General features: G+C 39.6%; 1 protein-coding gene across 4 annotated transcripts in view; it reads right to left on the bottom strand.

The window, feature by feature from the left end:
- Nucleotides 1-16178, bottom strand: part of LOC122071613 — a 51307-nt gene extending 35129 nt beyond the window's left edge. For all 4 annotated transcript variants that reach the window (XR_006138222.1, XR_006138223.1, XR_006138224.1 and 1 more), the window contains exons 1-4: nt 15569-16178; nt 8147-8214; nt 4355-4425; nt 3934-4212 (exon numbers count right to left, since the gene is read on the bottom strand). Coding sequence is in view for 1 of the 4 variants with exons in the window: in XM_042636000.1 (XP_042491934.1) it covers nt 3934-4212; nt 4355-4425; nt 8147-8214; nt 15569-15903 (753 nt within the window). In the remaining 3 variants the exon portion in view is untranslated. The remainder of the gene's footprint in view (nt 1-3933; nt 4213-4354; nt 4426-8146; nt 8215-15568) is intronic.
- Nucleotides 16179-18672: the final 2494 nt, after the last annotated feature.

Genomic DNA, 18672 nt, shown 5'->3' with positions numbered 1-18672 from the left:
TTTTTTGGAGAGAGGAGGCAGTGAGATAGAGAGGGTCAATCTTGTGAAGAATCGACTTTTTTTTTTGTTCCCAATTTCTGTAGGACCGAAACAAAGAAAGGGGGAAGGGAAAAACAAGATGGAAAGAAGAAGAAGAATGTCGATCTTCAGCTCTGATACCAAGTTGATGGAGAACCTTAGGGGAAAAAAGGGGAAATCAGAGTAGAGAAGGGGAAAAAGGGGAATCACTCACTTCACTAGTGCACAAACTCAACATCTTCATTCAATAATCAAAATCACTCTAAGTCTTCCATCGGTTACAGCCTCTGTATAGGAAAATAGAAACATGAAATTAGAAACTTAACTAAAATGAAAACTAGTCTATACTAAGAAACAACCATAAAAGGAAACCAATGCAAGGAAATAAATCCTAACTCCTACATTCAAATTTGAAAAATAAAAGGCATGAAATAAAATACTAAGTAACTACTAATTTTATTTCCAACCCTTGTTGGACCAAAACCCTGGGCTGGACCGGTTCTTCTTGGCTCTTGGCTTCCAAAGCCGGTCATGCTGGTCCAACCAGGTAAGGGTAGCCATATCTGCATCACTAGCCCTCCCTCAGCTTTGGGAAGACAGACAGACTTCTAACTAGTGGGGCAGAGGAACCTGGAGGAGTCGGTTTCTTTTCAAAAGAAAGAGCTAATGAGGGACTCAATGGTTTTAATGGTTGGGGGAGGGAGGACGAAGATACCAGTCCAATAGAGGTACATGGATTAGAGAACAGATTTAGAGAGCTCCAGGTGACCCGCATAGGATAGCAGCTTACTCTTCCAGAGTTGGAGCCTCTTGCGCAGGATATCGAGAATTGGGGTGCAGTGATGAGTTGATAGCCTGGCAGGAATGAGTGGGAGGCCCAGGTATTTAACTGGGAGAGAGCTGAGGGAAAAGCCCGTGATTTGCAGAAGGAGAGCCTTTTTGGACCCAGAGAGCCCAGAGGTAAGAGGTAGGATTTAAGGAGGTTGATGTTGAGACCCGAGAGGCTCTCGAAGAGGCGAAGAGAGGACATGATGGAGGAGATAGAGGAGGGATCAGCTTTCGAGAAGATCATGAGATCGTCTGCGAAGGCAAGATGAGTGAGGGAGATCGCTTTACATTTGGGGATGGGAGTGATTAAGTGGAGATCAGTGGAGGATTGGATTGATTTGGAAAGAACTTCCAGGCCAAGGGAAAAAAGATAGAGGGAGAGGGGGGCAGCCTTGACAGATCCCAACCAAGGAGTGGAAATCCGCAAGGCTCCCGTTGACAAGAACAGAGAAACTAGGCAAAGAGATGCAGGCATAGATCCAGCAAACGAAATTTGGAGGGAAGGACATTCGGAGAAGGGTGCTGCAGAGGAAGTCCCAGCGAATGGAGTCAAAAGCCTTATGAATATCAATTTTGAGGAGGGCGTGGGGAATGGGATTTATGCTCAAAGCCTCGGACAATTTCGTGGCACAATATTGTTGGCTATGCTTCTCCCAGAGGTGAAAGCAAACTGATTTTGACTGACAAGGGAGTCAACGACCATCTGGATATGGATTGAGAGGATTTCGGCAATGAACTTCTAGATCAAGTTACAAAGGGAGATGTGCCTGAAATCCTGCATGGAGGAAGCCCCTTCGGACTTGGGAATGAGACAAAGGAAGGTATGGTTAATACCTGAAATTTGGGTAGGATTGAAGAAGAAACTTCTAATTGCCTGGATGAGAAGTTCATCCAAGGCCTTATTTCGTCCTGCCTTTCTTGAGGACTGTTCCAAGCTGGACAAGGCTAACATCTATATACCGCTTGAGAGGGAGTGTTAAACATTGACATTATAAATATATGTGCCCAGACTCACGGTTGGTCTGCCCAGAATCCTAATCAAGGGAAACTAGGGTTCTTTCTAGTTCTTCTCCTCCCTTCTCTTCTCTCCTTCCTCTTCTTTTCTTGTGTTGCACAGGTACTGATCTTAAAGCTCTAGTATTGTCATAGTTGTAACATCTTTTCTTTGCCCTTGGCCACATCATTTACACCCTCCTTTAGATGAGCCATTTTTGTAATTCCCTCCCCCTGCCCCTCCATTCCCCTGCCACAGGGGCGAGAGTTTCATGTGTGGGCTCCCTGCATCTTTGGGGAAGCAGAGGCAGCACCACCAAATCAATGAATAAATTGATGGTCAACATTGTCTTCTGTGTCAGTTCTCACCTTGGTCCTCAATGGGTGATTTTTACTCCACCATGTCATTGCTCAGAATTTAAGAATGCTACTTATGGGTACAAGGAGTTCAAGACAAGGTTCAAGAACTAGTTTCGTTTCGGTATTTCGGTGGTTTTTGAACTAGTTTCGTTTCGGTGTTTCAGTGGTTTCAAAAACCACCGAAATACCAAAATTTTGGCGTAACAGTGTGTACTTTTTTCCATGTGTTTCGCTTGGCATTTGGGGGGGGGGCTAATGGACGAAATTAGCGAAATGAGAAAAACAAAATGATCAAGATGGCCGTAATTTCAACGAAAATAGTATATTTTTTTAGCCGAAAGGTGTGAAATTTCGAAACTAAATGACCGAAATTATTTACTTTTGCGTTTCGTATGTCATTTGTTTTTTTAAATAAAAGTACTGAAATATCCAAATTTGGCGAGATATCGCTGAGTTTTTGAACCATGGTTCAAGAGCTTGACAGGGGAAGCTACAGTTTTGTTACAAATCTGTCCCGTCAGACGGGCTGCAGAAAACAGTCAAGAGAGTCAATGCCGCCACGATAATCCATACCAACAGCAAGGACTTTGAAGCAGAGTTAAAGACCCTCCGCAAGATCTGGCATCCCATTATTGTGAACATGTTGGGTTATGCTGATTGGGGGAGGGATGAGGGTCCTTGTGAATTTACAATCTTTAGACCCTCTTAATAACTGACACATCATTCTATACAGACAAAAAATACATGATTACAAACTTTGTCCCAACTGTAATATAATTTTATCTAATCTTTCCTTATCATAATTAGGTTTTAAATTCTTTTGGTCGTCTTGTATGATATGACTTAATTGCACCTAGTTTGTTCATAATATTGTAGAATTTTTTATTATTCAAAAATAAACTTTGTCCCAACTGTAATATAATTTTATCTAATCTTTCCTTATCATAATTAGGTTTTAAATTCTTTTGGTCGTCTTATATGATTTGACTTAATTGCACCTAGTTTGTTCATAATATTGTAGAATTTTTTATTATTCAAAAATAAAATTTGTATAATTATAATATTTCTTAATTAAATGGTGAGGTACAAAACCACCCCGTACTTAAAATATAATAAGTCAAAGTAAGGACGCTTTTGAAAGGAAACGTGTGATTATAATGTACTGTTCCCAAATCATTTATGGCATAGGTCTAAATGGGTTTGGTCATTAAGTATGAAATCTCTACAATACCCTTAAATTTTTATAAGTATAGTTATCTTGATAGAAAGTCTATATTGGAATTAACCTCAAGAAATTCCCACCAAAAGTATTTTATGTTCGCTTTTGTATAAAAGAGTATCTTTGTTGCGCAATATGATATGTCATCATATGTAAGTTTATCTTTACCCTACATGGTGGTCAATGTACACCAAATAACCCTGATTACCTGATGAACTTGGCCCGGCCCAAGTCCAAATTTAGGTACTGACAAATGTGGCATCCATTATTAGTTAGAAACTAAATTTTTCCATCACATTAGAGTTACAGTAGAAAACCAAATTTTCTCACATCATATTGAGAATTATTTACCAATATTTCAAACCAGAATATGATTAAGGCAATACAATCATGTTAGCAACATGATTACTCAAAAATAAAAAAATAAAAAAAAACATTTGTCAATAAGAGAATACATGTACAGACAGACATAGAGATAGATATATAATAACATGTAATTGTATTCTTAGTTCTACCTGTTTATGTCCCCGTGAACCCAGATGAGGTGTTGCACATGTTATAAAATTCATGGGTTCCAATCCAGCAATTCTACCTTCAATAGATTGTTCAAAGCTTTGCACTGAACAACTTGAATGTTCCTCGCCTGAGCCATTCCCAGTAAGACCTGAGGACTCCCTTTCCAGAAAAGGTTCATACAGCCTTCCAATTGCATACCTCGCTACCAAGCCACCCAAAGAGTGAGCGACAAAGGAGATCTTTCGAACTCCAGGTCTACGTCTAACAACTGAACATACCTGCATAAATATAATAGTTTCTCCCACAAATATAATTTGATAGCAACAATTCTTAACAATATCTCTAGATTCATAAAATTCATGGAAATAAAGTGAAACACACACACACACACACACACACACACACAACACCTTAAAATACCTCATCTGCTAACCTCTCACCCATCAAGTCAACACCATCAAAAGTCAATCTTGAATAGTTGCATTCACTGCCTGTTTAAAAAAGATTAAGTCAGTAACTTTGGCAGTTGCTGATAACTGAAAAACCAATATGAAGCCATCAAAATTTAGCTTACGGCCATGAAAAGAGGCCACTGAATGTGCACTCCCATAAATTGTGAATAGAATGGGCATGTTTCGAATGGACAAATCATAAGCAATTTTTAGGGTTGAATTATACTTGAACTTCATTTTTCCTTCTTTTGCACCAAAAAAAAAAAGAAGAAGAAGAAGAAAAAAAGTTAATTAAACTATTTAGAAAACCGGTGCCATGACCAAGCTGCCAAGTATTGGTATCAGGCAGTGTATGAAAAATATGGTTTTAAATTAGGAGAATGAACAAGTGTTGAATAATGGATTATTGTAACAATGGGTTTTACGGGTTATATCCAAATGGACCCTTGAGCCCTCTTAAGGTTTTATTTTATTATAAATAGAGGACTGTGCTCATTAATGGACAAGTCCAAAGCTCCCAAGTCTTCATGGTATCAGAGGTCTGATCACCAAACCCCAGACCTAAATCCATCCCCTCTTCGTCTTCTTCTTCTTCTTCTAGCCTTCACCACCGACCACCGATGTCCGCCTCTGCTTCCCCTCACGCAGGCTGTCACTCGCATCACCCTGCCCACCGAAACACATCCTTGCGCCGCAACACCCATTTCACAATCTCCTCTCTTGCGATCCCCTCCTTGGCTACCCTCCATCGCACCACTCCCGATTGCCTAGCCCCCCTTCGCAGCCCTCATCTCTCCACCATTGCCGCTGCCTTCTTCCTGGTTTTTGGCACAAAAAAGGCCCTAAACCTAATACCTAAGACCAATCTAACCCTAACCCTTACTATCTACCCACACCGACAACCCTTTCTCTCCCTCCTTTTTGTGCTAACCAAACCATCAACACCTTCTCTCCTTTCGTGCTAAAAACCCATCACCTCTCTCTCTCTCTCTCTCTCTCTCTCTCTCTGCACTAAAACCTACCCAACCCTAACCCTAACTGAAAACCTAACCGTAGTCTACCTACCCTCTATCCCTCTATCTCCTTGCGCCCCATGGTTTCTCTGTAAGGGGCGACGCTCTCTCCGTGGTGAGTATTCTCCCACCGGGGGCCTTTTCCTTGGATCTGCTTGTGCTCCATATCTATGCTTGGTTAGATCTGAATTGGTATTTCTTTCTTGTGATTGCTCGTTGAGTTTGCACCCATGGCAATTGAAGATTCTGGGACATCAGTTACTCAGGAAGGAGGGGGTCGTTCCTCTTGTCATGACTATGAGACTATCCCATCTTCCCTACTAGCACCATCAAGTTGGATGGTAGCAATTATCTGATTTGGTCTTGGTCTTACTACCTGTCGATTGCTGATCGTGGTTATGCCGGATTTCTCATAGGTAATTCAGTATGCCCTACTACTGCAGGTTCTGCTCAGAACAAATGGGATGCTATCAACTAGATGGTAATGTCTTATCTTATTAATTCTATGTCCTTTTCTATTGCTTGGACATATCTATTACTTAATTATGTTGTTAAGATCTAGAAGGTCGCTAAGGCCACCTATTCCCACATGGGCAAACGTGCCAATGTTTTGAACTAAGGAAAAGGTCCATCGGGCTACTTAGAAGGAGTTTTCTATGGTTCAATATTACTCTAATCTGCAGGGTATGTAAACTAAAATTGTTTATTATGAGACCTATCAACCATTTTATGAGACTAATGTTGTTGGATTTAAGAAGCATGAGGAAGAGCTCCCCATTTATGACTTTCTGGCAGGTCTCAATATGGAATATGATCAAATTAGGGTTAATATGCGCAATCGTGATCCTTCATCCACTCTTGAGGAGGCCTATTTCATAATTCAAGCTAAGGAGCAACGTCTATCTGAGATGCTACAGCTTATTTCTCATAATCGATTTGCTCTAGTTTATGCTACTGGTACTGGTTCATGAACTGCTAATTCATCATCTCTTGATAAGACAGTTGTTAAATGTGATTATTGTGGCAAGGAGCCTCACACCAAGGAGACTTGTTGGAAACTCCATGGACGTCTCGCCAACTCTCGTGGGCATAATCAGGGTCATTGGAAGAACACTCAGGTAAATCAATCTGAGACTACAGCCGATTCTCATAACTCCAATACTGCAGGATCCTCCTCTACTGACGAGATGGCCATTCTTCGTCGTTTGCTGACTCATATGGGATCCTTCACTACTATTGTTGCTACCTCCTCACTACCAACAATCACTGTTTCTCACTCAGTCCAGTTAGGTACTATATTTTGTGGTCATAGTGCATCTGTTGCCTCCCAGGCTTGGATAATTGACTCTAGGGCTACTAATCACATGACTAGTTTGCACACCTTTTTTTCTACCTATTGTCCCTCTTCAAGTAATACCAAAGTTCATGTTGTTGATGGTTCCCTTTCCCCTATTGCTGAATCGCGTTGCATTCAGTGCTTTCCACCGTTGTCCCCGTCCTTTGTGTTACATGTTCCTCAGTTTTCTACTAATTTATTATCCATTGATAGTATTACTAAAGATTTGAAACTGTAATTTCTTTCCTACTCACAATGTGTATCAGGACTTAGTGACGAGGGCAACGAAAGAGGGGAGGGCTTTCAATAACGAAGGTAAATAAAGAGGTATTGCTATAACACAAAGAAAATTGGAGGCATTGTTAATGACAACATTAACAATGATTGGTTAGGAATAAAGTGGGTCCATTCCTAACTGACCAACAATCACAGCCTCCCACTCAGCCTTATTTTCTTTAGGGCTTTCTTCACTTGCTCCTATAACGACAAGGGAAGGGCTTTCAATCTTGATCTTCGTATTTAGTTGGCCCTTCTTTATCAGATCAAGAGTTCAATTCGTCTTGTCCTAATCATTCTCCAGCAGACTAAGAAATCCTTTTCAAGGGAGGTAGGCGGGTAAGGTTTGGTTCGAGTCCAGCTCGTCACATGGCCTTGGTCATCTTGTTTTTGTAACGACCTCTTTTGTCTTCTCTTTCTTATTCAAGTTCCAGCTTCTATTCCTTTGACAAGGGGGCGGAACGCCCAGAAATTGAATGTTTCAGACCCCGGCCCAAAAAAACTCAATTCATGCTTGCAGAATGCCTTTCCCATCAATCTATAAATGTTCACTTAGCCCCATCTCTCCCCTCTACTTGCTCCTATTACAAAATCAATAGAACTTGATGCTCTCACTTTTTCTTTTTCATTCGATAGGATATAATGTCAGTTTTTTTTAGTCTCGGTTGATGCGTAGAGGTGCAGTAGCCCGTAGCATTGGTTATTTGCTTGACCGGCTTAATTAATGGCACAAATGGAAATGGTCTTTACTCCACTGAGAAGCGGTAACCGCTACATCCAATAAAGTGTGTTCAAAGTCATCCCTGCCCGAGTTGAGGGCCAAACCCTTTCCTTTCGTTGGCCAAAACAAACTCCTATTCTTGGCTCCGGCAGTCTCTTCTATTCAAATTTAAAATCGTCAGTATGAGGTCCCAAAACCCCCTCCGAGACTTCTGGTTGACTGCTTGCAATATGCAATGGATTTTTCATTTTGGGTAGAAATAATGTTGGCAAGGTTTATTCAAAAGAAAATCCACGCTCAATTAATATGCTTCCATTCTATTTCATAAACCAAAAGAACCTACACAGGAATTTCATAAAAGCATACGAAAATTTTTTTGAAAACCTAGTAAGGCAAACACACACACACACTCACGGTGCACAATAACTTTGTCTGGAAGCCTTTTCACAAATTGCTCCGCTGCATATCTCCAATCCTCAGAACTGAACACATGTAAATCAGAGGCATATTAAAACGAATGACTAAGAGTCATCCAGAATTGTACTTATACTTGCATGCAGAAAATAACCACATGTAAATTAGTTGAGCATGAAATAAGAAATCAATATGAATCCAAAAGGCTTTTATCAAACTGAAAAGCATAAGTTAATGCAGACCTAGAAGAGACAAGCTCCATATGGATGGTAAAGGTAGAAGAAAACAGTCACCCAATGCTGCAGATCAAAGCTTGAAGAAGAGAACAAAACTAAGAGCCAGAAAATACTGTTCACGTGAACAGTAACACAAGTTATTGTTCACGTGAACAGTAACACGAGTTATTGTTCACATGAACATGCATGAACAGTAATTTGGGTGCATATTCTCCTATTTTAATTTATTATTTAGTTTAGTTAAGTTTCTATTTTCTGTTTTGTCTTAGACGGCAAGCCACAAGGACAGCTTCTAGAAGATTGGATTTGTTTCCTTAATTTGAAGTTTCCTTTTTTGTGTTGACAAGTAATTAGAACCAGGTAGTTGTCACTAGAAGATTCTTAAGTTTCTATTTTATTTCTTTCTTAGTGAGCAAGTTATTATTGTTAGGAAATTGTGTCTTAAGTCGATAGGTTTCTAATTTTAGTTGGTTTCCATTTTCAGTTTTTTGCCATGTATTGGGTCCCTAATCTCTACCATATTAATGCAGTTTATTTGTGAGATATGCTTACTACTTTGGCCTTATATAGGTTGTTCATCCACTGAGAAAGCTAAAGGTGAGAGACCCAAACTGATGCTATTCTCTATCCCCCTTTCTTCCTCCGTCGAATCTCACCCTCTTCCTTTCTTTCTTCTTCTATTCTTATCTGTCTACTGTTTAAAGTGAGAGTGAAGCCCGCTGAGATTGCTGATCAGATGACACACACAAAGTCTATCAATTCCAGATTCAGGGCTTTCCCGAGAAGAATCTACATCTGAGTTGCAGTTTGTGAGTAATCGACATCTCCTCTATTCGGCCCTATTTTCCAAATCTGAGTTTTCTATAAATTCTGAACTTGATTGTGTGATGGAGTTTATGATGGATCCTACGGGGAGTGATGACCCCTTGGTAATTTAGTCTAACATCACTCACAGACATAAAAAGAGCCTTAGGGACAAGAATAAATCAGAACGTATTTTTTGGTCATTGCAACTTCAATTTGATTAGGAGTGTCAAGTACAGCCCTTTCCTAATTTTTCCCGAGAAGATTTAAGTACTAATAGATGTTGGCCGTCAATATATAGCCATTGCTTTATTCCCTAACTACTATATTCCACAACTAGGAATCGCCCTCCCCCTTTATTACTTCTTAATTCCTCATTAAGGTGGGTGAGGCCAGATGGCCACCTCACCAACAGCTAATATTGTAATAGGGGCCATGTTAGAAGTCACAGTTTATTTGGGAATTCAGCTTAGGAATAAGAGAAATAAGATTTAGAGAACTCTATATAAGTAGTTTGTGGGTTCATTTACAACATAAAAATAATATAATGGAATGACTAGTGTGCACTGCTTCTCCTTCTTTCTAATGGCATTTCTTCAACAATTGTCTGTTGTAGGCTTTGCTATCTTTGCTATTATTTTTCCATTGGTAAGGGCTTTTACTGAGCAGTCTCTTTTTCTTTTTCTTTTTTTCTTTTCTTTTCTTTTCTTTTCTTTTCTTTTCTTTTTTTTTTTTTTTTGAACAATTAACAACATCTTGTTAGAAAGAGAAATAGGGATGCAGCGAAATGAGCCAGAATGGGGGCCAAAAGGAAAAACCAAACAGATAGAAAAGAAAAAACAGCAAGCTACATCCTCACAATAAAATCCTATCCCCAATACAATAATATAGGATGCATTCCTTGCTTTAAGGATTAACTCTAAGTTGGAACTAAAGATCAACCTTGGAAATAAGAGGTTTTAGGAATAGTAGATTGAAGACAAAGTATATGACGCGTAACTTTAGTCACACCATGTTGGATAATGATATGGTGAAAACTGAGGAAAAAGAGATACTACAAAGCGACTATTTTAGATTTCTAGGGTCAACCATAAATATAGAGGATGATGTTTCACAGAGAATTAAAGTCCTCAGGAAGAGGCTCCAACTTTGAACAGGTAAGATTCTCTCCTATAGTGGGCATCTCACCCTCATCAGATCTGTCCTCCAATCTCTGTATCTCTATTGGTCTAGTATCTTTGTCCTTCCGGCTTCAATAATCAAATCTATTGAAGGTCTCTTCTGCTCCTTCCTCTGGAAGGGTTCCAACACCACAAAGTTCCTTCATCCCATGTCTTGGGAGACGGTTTGCCTGCCTAAGAATGAAGGGGGTCTTGGTATCAGGAGAATCAAAGAGGTCAAGTCTATGGGCATCTTGAAGCTCATTTGGAAAATTGTGTCTAAACAACAAAGCATCTGGGTTGATTGGGTCCATTCCTCCCTGTTTATTCACAACTCTCTCTGGACTTCCCCCATCCCCACTGATGCTTCTTGGATATGGTGAAAAATTCTCAAACTCAAGCCTCTGGCCCTCAATGCCATCTCCTTATGTATTGGCAATGGCCAATCTACCTCCCTCTGGATGGACCCCTGGCACCCTTCTGACATTCTCTCCTCTCTAGTCACTCCTAGGACCATCTATTCCTTTGGCCACCCTAAATTCTCCCTTGTCTCCTCTATTATTTCCCCCTGGGCTGGTCCCCCCCACTTCTCCCTTCTCTTGCGGACCTCTGGTCTTCTCTACCTCTCATTCACCCTGGTCATAGAGGTAAGGAAGACAAATGCATTTGGTTCCCGTCTTTCAATGGGTTGTTCTCTTCTGCCTCTGCTTGGTCCTTTGTGAGATCCTCTGGCCCTATTGTTTCTCAGCAAAATCTCGTTTGGTTCCCTTGTCACCTCTATTATTTCCCCCTGGGCTGGTCCCCCCCACTCCTCCCCCCCCCCTTGCGGACCTCTGGTCTTCTCTACCTCTCATTCACCCTAGTCATAGAGGTAGGGAAGACAAATGCATTTGGCTCCCCTCTTCCTATGGGTTGTTCTCTTCTGCCTCTGTTTGGTCCTTTGTGAGATCCTCTAGCCCTGTTATTCCTTCGCGAAATCTCGTCTAGTTTAAGGGTCATTATTACTTCAAGAATCAACCAAATCTAATTCTGGTTGGAGAATTACTCTAATTCTGGTAAAGCTTTATGATATTCAATCAGCCAAGATTGCTTCTTTTGCTGGCTTATTGATCATTGTATTACCAACCGCCCCATGAATTCATGAGACAATCAGTTTATCTCAACCATTTTTTTATTCTAGCAGTGCTCCAAATTTCATCTGATTACAAGTTGCTGTTTGGGCAGGTAGCAGCTGATGAACAGTATATTTGTTTCCAGAATAGAGCTTCTAGAAGGCCCTCAATTAGCCCCATCGATCCAACCTTTACAGCTGTCTATAGCTAGCCAGAAGACTCTTCTTTGTGGCCTGCGATTTCCTTCACAGCTGGAATCTTGTGTTAGCTTTGTTTGAGTGGTCAAAGATGCTTTACAAGAGAGGAGCTGCCTTCTAGAAAGTCCTTAGTAGCTGTTTATTTGTTTCCTTAATTACAAGTTAGAGTTTAGTTACTATTATGCATTAGTTTCCTTTTTGAGTCAGTTTCTAATTTGAGAACAAGCTTCTAAATTATAATTTTCAGACCTCTGTTTAAGAGGGATTGCTATAACAATTAGACACAATTGAATGAATGAAGTTTATGCATCAATTGCTAACCTCCCAACTCCTAATAAAGGAAGTACAGCAGTTGAGATAGCTGTGGGTGAGATGCCCAAGCTGAGATGGCCATTATCCCACCCACAACTATCCATCTTCGTATTTCTCTTTCTCTTCTACTTAATTTCTATTTGATTACCTTCTGTGAGGGAGTGATCCGAGAACTATTTGAAGACTATTGAAGACCTGAAGCATATACACAAGTCCACCTTTGGAGCTCAGCCAAAAGAGGAGGTCGATTTGAGCCAAGTCAGGGTTTTGAAGCTCCATCGACACTGGTCAGATCTCCCTACTTGTAAACTATCTTCCTAAGCCCTTTTGAGGGTATCCTAAGCTACCTATGAGTGACCTTCGACCAGCTTCTCAGCCCCTGCTGGGCAGCCAACTGACAGCTGCAAGGGTTCTCTCTTCTGCCCAGACAACCCTACTTCTGATACCTGATCTGCTGCTGTGTTCCCATACCTATAGTGGTCCACTGTTGACCCTATTTTGTGGGTTTGCTGATCTGAATTAGAGCCCCACTCGACCTGGTTTTCTGATCCATTTGAACCCTCCTTTGGAAGATCTCAGTTCATACTCAGTTCAGCCCTATTTCTTCAGAAATTTCTGAAGTTATTTTATTCACAATTCTGTGGTCAGCTTGTGCTTTGGTTGTGAGATATTTGATATTGGGGTTTGTTTGCCTAGGGTAAACGAGCCTTACATTAATACCTTTGGAGATATTAATGTTATCTTTCTGCGTAATTATTTGATGGCTCTGATCACTTTGAGAAATATGATTGATAGGGCGATCACTCCATGGCAACTGGAAACCATCTCAGGAAGTAGAAGTGACACTTTGTGATGGATCTTTGTGAGAAAGCTGCTTAATTGAGACCTCACCAAGAATGCTCTTGGAGTCATTAAAAGCATAGGCTGGGGTTTTTCAAAATGTAGATGATTTTTTATTGATTTATTTAGGTGTGCATATATGAAGCAGGGCTTAGAAAATTAAGAAAATGTACTGGAAGGGGAAAAAAGAACTCTTCGGAAATGGAAATAAGATATAGCTTTAGGGTTGTCTCTTGCCTCATTTCATGCTTTCTCTAGTTTTCTTGGGCTGGTATTGAGAGTTGGTGGTTTTGGAGGTGGTTTTTCAGCTAATTGAATGAAGGGAAGAGGGTTAAGGTTCTGGAAGGAGTTGTGTTATCCCGTTTATTTATATCCTGTGTTATCTTGTCCATAAGTAGGATTGGAATTAGCGTCACAAAGGACATGACCATGCAATAGTACAGAAGGATTCAACAAATGAAACTAGGTGGATGAGGGATCCACCAATTAATGCAATCTGAAAATTTAGACAATGGATCTTAGATGCAAACAGGTCTAATAATCAAATCTGTGATCAGACCTAAGATGAGGGAAATTGTCAAGGGAAGAAATCGGATGGATGGAAATGGAGGGAAAAGAGACGAGATTTATCTTCTTGGGAGAAAGGAGAGAGAAAACATGTGGAAGAAGATAGGAGAAGAGAAGAAATCAGGTATGGGATACAAATCCCGTATGCATTACTCAACAACACCAAAACTCATATTCTTTACTCAAATCATCCCTTATTGATGAGGGTTTATTATATTTATAAAGACATTATAAAATTCCTAAAAGGACTCCTAATCATTCTAACACACTCAATAAAGTAAATAAACTCAAGGCATAACTCTATCTAACTATAAGTATCTTAATCTAACAAAACATTATTCCGTGTACTAACTTTATCCCCACTGTATGTGTTTATAAATTAGGCCCATTACAATGAAACCAAAAAAATAAAAGGCCCAACCAATAATATAATGGCCTAAAGGTCAATTTCAGCCCATTAGACAGCCACCAACACCTTATGGGCCTCCCAACTTTGCGTGAAGGCCTCCATACAGGATTAATGTCTAATGCAACTGCTTCATCAATGAAACCAAGGCAGCTTTCGCACACCATCAGGCATTCAGTTCTCTTGCTTCTCGGATGATTGCTCATTCCAAATATGATTATGCAAAACAGGTAGCTGTTCATCACAGGATATGCTATAGATTAGCATCCCCTTGTGCTATACTGCTATGTAAGCATAGCTGCTTCTTAGTTGTGTCTTAACTTGGGGGATTGATCTTGGATAGCCCTCCCTCTTGAGAGCTGTACAGCCCATACCCTATTCCTTCATCCATTCTTTATTGATAAGTCATTATTATTATAAAGAAATAACAAAGTTAACAGCCCAAAAGTGAACATTATTAAATAAACAGAAAACAAATCTAAAATCATACATACATGCAGGAACATCAGGTTGCAAAAAGATCATCGTAACTCTTTCTCTTGTAAGTCCAACACTAGCTTTGGTTCAAACCCTAGACTATTACCATTTTCCAAACCCAAGACATTCATTAGAAATCAAAGAGGCATGCTAGAATTGGGATTTGTTATAGCATCCTTCTTTCATTCATTATCACCATTTAAGCTATGACTAACTATTTTGAATCATTTAATTAGATCTTATCAAATTTTGATACATGAGTAATGAAGACTCTTTCGTAACTTAAGTGCATGATCTTTTCAGCCTTTATATCTTTATTGGAGCTTTTGCCATCGATGAAATATTCATCACAGTTGCACAAGTCAAAACCACTTTGAATGATTCTTGTTTATTTCAGTACATTAGAACCCCATTGTGGGTTGTTTCAGAAGAGCGGAACTTTAAGCCATTCAAGAACCACATTCATCCAGCACATCACTGGCACAATAACAGTTTGGACCATTCAGGCTTTACTATACCATTTGATCCCTCTCTTAGCAAAAATTTTAATAAATGCAGAGGGATTTGACGAGGAATCCACCAATCCTATAGGACTTACTTATTCAGACATGGAGTCGAGGCGAAATGTATTTTTTTATTTACTTCACAAACTGGCATGCTGGATCCTATATCTATTCATTCTATATAGACAAGTAGATGAAAATATAGATTCACACAACGATGGTATCCACTCATATGCCATGTCTATTCAGAAGAATAAAAATAAAATAGAGATTGTCTTCCGGAGAGATGGCTGAGTGGTTGATAGTTCCAGTCTTGAAAACCAGTGATTTATTCATTCTTTCTAGACTCAAAAAAATAAGAAGTATAACAACATCAAATTAACATTGATGGCAGCTTGTTAGAAACATGAAGCGTTGTGGTATCAGAAGATTGTTTGTAGAACACTCCAATATGGTTTTAAATCTTTGGTTTGGAGTGACATAAGCTCCAACGAACGCCTTTACTTTCTTTCAAAGACCCATACGTTAATTTTGCTTGAAACAGTGGTAGCTGACAACTCTGCAACTGTTATCAGCTAGTACCAGATGCTTCTATTGAACCATGTAGATTTGCACCTTCCATTAGAAGCCAGCTAATCGAACTTCTAAAAACGCATTCTTGCCAGTTATATGCAATGATTTCATTCCATGTCTTGTTCACCACTTGATTAAACTACGATGATAAAGACAGAACTGTACAAACAACAAAAGAGAAAACTAAAATCCCTCAAAGCTAAGAACAAGAAAGCTAGATGGATTCAAGATTTACCTCCCAATGATGCCATTAACCATTATCACGAGATGCTCCGGAAACAACTTGGGCTCTGCCGATGCTGCATCCCAAACATCTTCCCCTCCACGCACGGATTCCACTTCCAACTTCAGTCCTTTCCTCGGCCTTTCCTTGAAGCAGCTTATCTTCATACTCTGAACCAATCCCACTTTACTTCTCTCACCATGATTACTCTTCGAATTGAATCCCAAGTTCATGCAGGACATTTTGCCGAAACTTCCACCGCCGGCAAGAATCCGGCACAGGAAATTACTCGAAATCCCTCTCGCGCCACAATTACCGGTTCCAGGAAGAGAATTGGCGGCAATCATGCGTGGCAGGTAACAGTCTTAGCTAAAAAGCAACATTTAGGGATTCAGATCGTCGAAGCGAAGAAGAGAATAAATATTGAATCGAAAAGCGGGAGAGAGAGAGAGAGAGAGAGATCTTCGAGCGTCAAAGTTGGAAGAATGTAATAATAATGACTGGAAAGTTCTAGTTAGAGTAGACAGAGACACAGAGAGAAGAAGAGTACGAACTAAGAGGCGAGAGTTTGCAGGAGAAAGGGACCTGCGTTGGACGATACGCAGAGAGGTAAGGAGGGGTAGTTTTTCTAAGCTTTGAACCCGAGTTTTTCAATGGGTGTTGTGGTGGGCCCGAGTTTGGACAAGCAGCAACCGGGTCTGACTTTGAATTTACACACGGGAACAAAATGGTGGGTCTCAACTCACGCTGTTTTAACCCAAAAAATAAAAAACTCACATATTGCGGATGTCTGCACGGTAGGGACGGTAGGGTAATCATGTTGGGGAATACTTCTGTTTTTCTGTTCTTCTGTTCTACGGGAACACAAAGAACACCTGAAGAGTTTCCTTTTTCCAATGAAAGATGCTGCTAGCAATGTAAATGGATAGTCAAAAATCCGTATTCGATCCAAGTTTGTAATCGTTTAGGGGTATCCGTATTCGAAAAATGCATATCTAGAAATTATCCGAACTGATCCGAAAACTAAGCGGATACGAATGTGATAATCCTAGGACCCATTTGATAACGTTTCAAGAAACGCGTTTCTGCCGTTTTTGTATCCAGAAACTTATCAAACACCTTCAATTCTGTTTCTGTTTCTAGAAATGAAAATTTATGTTTCTGCCGTTTCTTGAAACAGAAACTGCAGAAACGTTATCAAACAGGCCCCTAGTTTCCGACCAATTATTATTCTATTCGTTTAGTTATGTTAAAGAATATCCGTATCCATTTCTTTTATTATAATATTAAGTAAATATATTAATTTTTATTACATAATAATATTATAGAAATGTCATATGTGATGATGGTCATGATGGATTTGTGTTGAGTTCAGTTGGTCAGGATAGTTGAGTTCAGTTGGTCATTGTTGCTGCCAAAAATACCCCGCTAATCGAACCTACACAAACACAGACGACGGAGGCCCGGAGCTTTGTCCGGGGTTAGTCCTCCGACACTCAAGTCAGGGTCGGCCGCACAGTTCAATAAGGGAGTAATGGTGAGGGTATCAGAACTTACCTCCCCCTTTCTTCCGTGCCTTCTTATATAGCTCTTAGGGTTTAGGGTTTTTCCCCCTTCTTCCCTCTTAGAGTCCCACTCAAATACGTCCATCCTTCTGGGGGGAATATTCCACTCATGCAGACGACGTGATCCCGCGTGATTTCGTGAGCGTGCCTCGGTGATTGAGCGTGCTTGAGCGTGAGTGGTTTCTTGGAACCTTCGTCTGGCGGAGGACACGTGTCTCAGAGGCGACACATGTCACTGCCCCCACCGAGAGGTCAGTTTGGCTTTATCAGTCATGATGGATTTGTGTAGTTATTGGAGTACAAAGTGTTTTTTTTTTTAGATAAATCTAATCTCTATGTTTCATATCTTTTCAACATTTGAACCAAAAGTAGATTTGGATTAGGCTCTTAAAGTTTGTTTTTGTTGTGATTCTAGGCTTTGTGATTCCAAAATAAATTGCTTGAATTGATTTCTATATTTGTTGTGAGTGAGATGGCTTTCATTTAAAATTACACGCGAGCAAGCAAAAAAGTCTAAGTTATAATCGGATTCAGATATTCGGTATCCGTTTGTTAAACTAATCGGATAATATCCGATTACCATTAAGATAAGCGAATTAGAATTTAATAGGGTTTTATATATTTGGTTGGATAAACATATCGAATTCAGATAGGCTCCTATTCGAGCCGAATTCGATCCGTTTACATCCCTAGATGTTGCTATTGTACCAAGCCATAGTTGTCGCTGCTGATTTAGCAGCACTCTTGCTTGCAACGTGGGTTGACACTCATTGATTTATCCTGCTTTGCACCTTAGCCATCATTTTGTTGTCTCCTTCCCAGTTCTGGAAGCCCTAGGTCACCGGGAACCCTAACTTTTGATTAACCTAAGAACACATATCAAAAAAAAATTAGCCTTAGATTTCAATGAATGTAGATGCATAAAACATAAGAATAGAGATTTGATTCGATTTCAGAAATTTCAAAATCGGTAAGAATTGAATGAGAAAATATTTTAATTTGGAATAAAAGCTCCAATATCAACTTCAAGGAGTTAATGGCAGTTAGTAGTTTCATGGTAAAGAAGGATTACCAAATGAAGGTTTCTAATTACATGAACATGGGATTAAAAAGGATTAAAGAGATTGCAATAAGATATGGATGTAATCCCAAGTAGGCAAGTACCACATTTAGATTGAATTTTGGAAGATGAAAAGATGAAAGTTCCCAAGTACTCACTATGTATGCAGTCCCTATTCTTCTGAATTCATTTTTAGTGTAAATACAAATTTCTATTTAAACCTAAACATCCCTTGGCCAGATTTTTACTCATGCATTAGTTTAAGCAATACCTTGTGTGCCAACCAATACACATTGTCATGACGTTACATCACGTCATTCGATTCAATTCAAGTACAATGTGCAGTGATAACCAAAACACGAGGCCTGATTTGGCGTGATTTCTCTTTCTAAAATTGTTTACACCGTATTTCAGTGAAATATAAATCAAATAGAATAGAAATTCTGAAATGGTTTTTTTTTTTTTTTTTTTTTTTTTTTTTTTTTTTTTTT

This window comes from Macadamia integrifolia, unplaced genomic scaffold, assembly GCF_013358625.1.
Source record: "Macadamia integrifolia cultivar HAES 741 unplaced genomic scaffold, SCU_Mint_v3 scaffold_30A, whole genome shotgun sequence".
NCBI lineage: Eukaryota > Viridiplantae > Streptophyta > Magnoliopsida > Proteales > Proteaceae > Macadamia > Macadamia integrifolia.
This window is presented reverse-complemented; position numbering and strand designations above follow the sequence as displayed.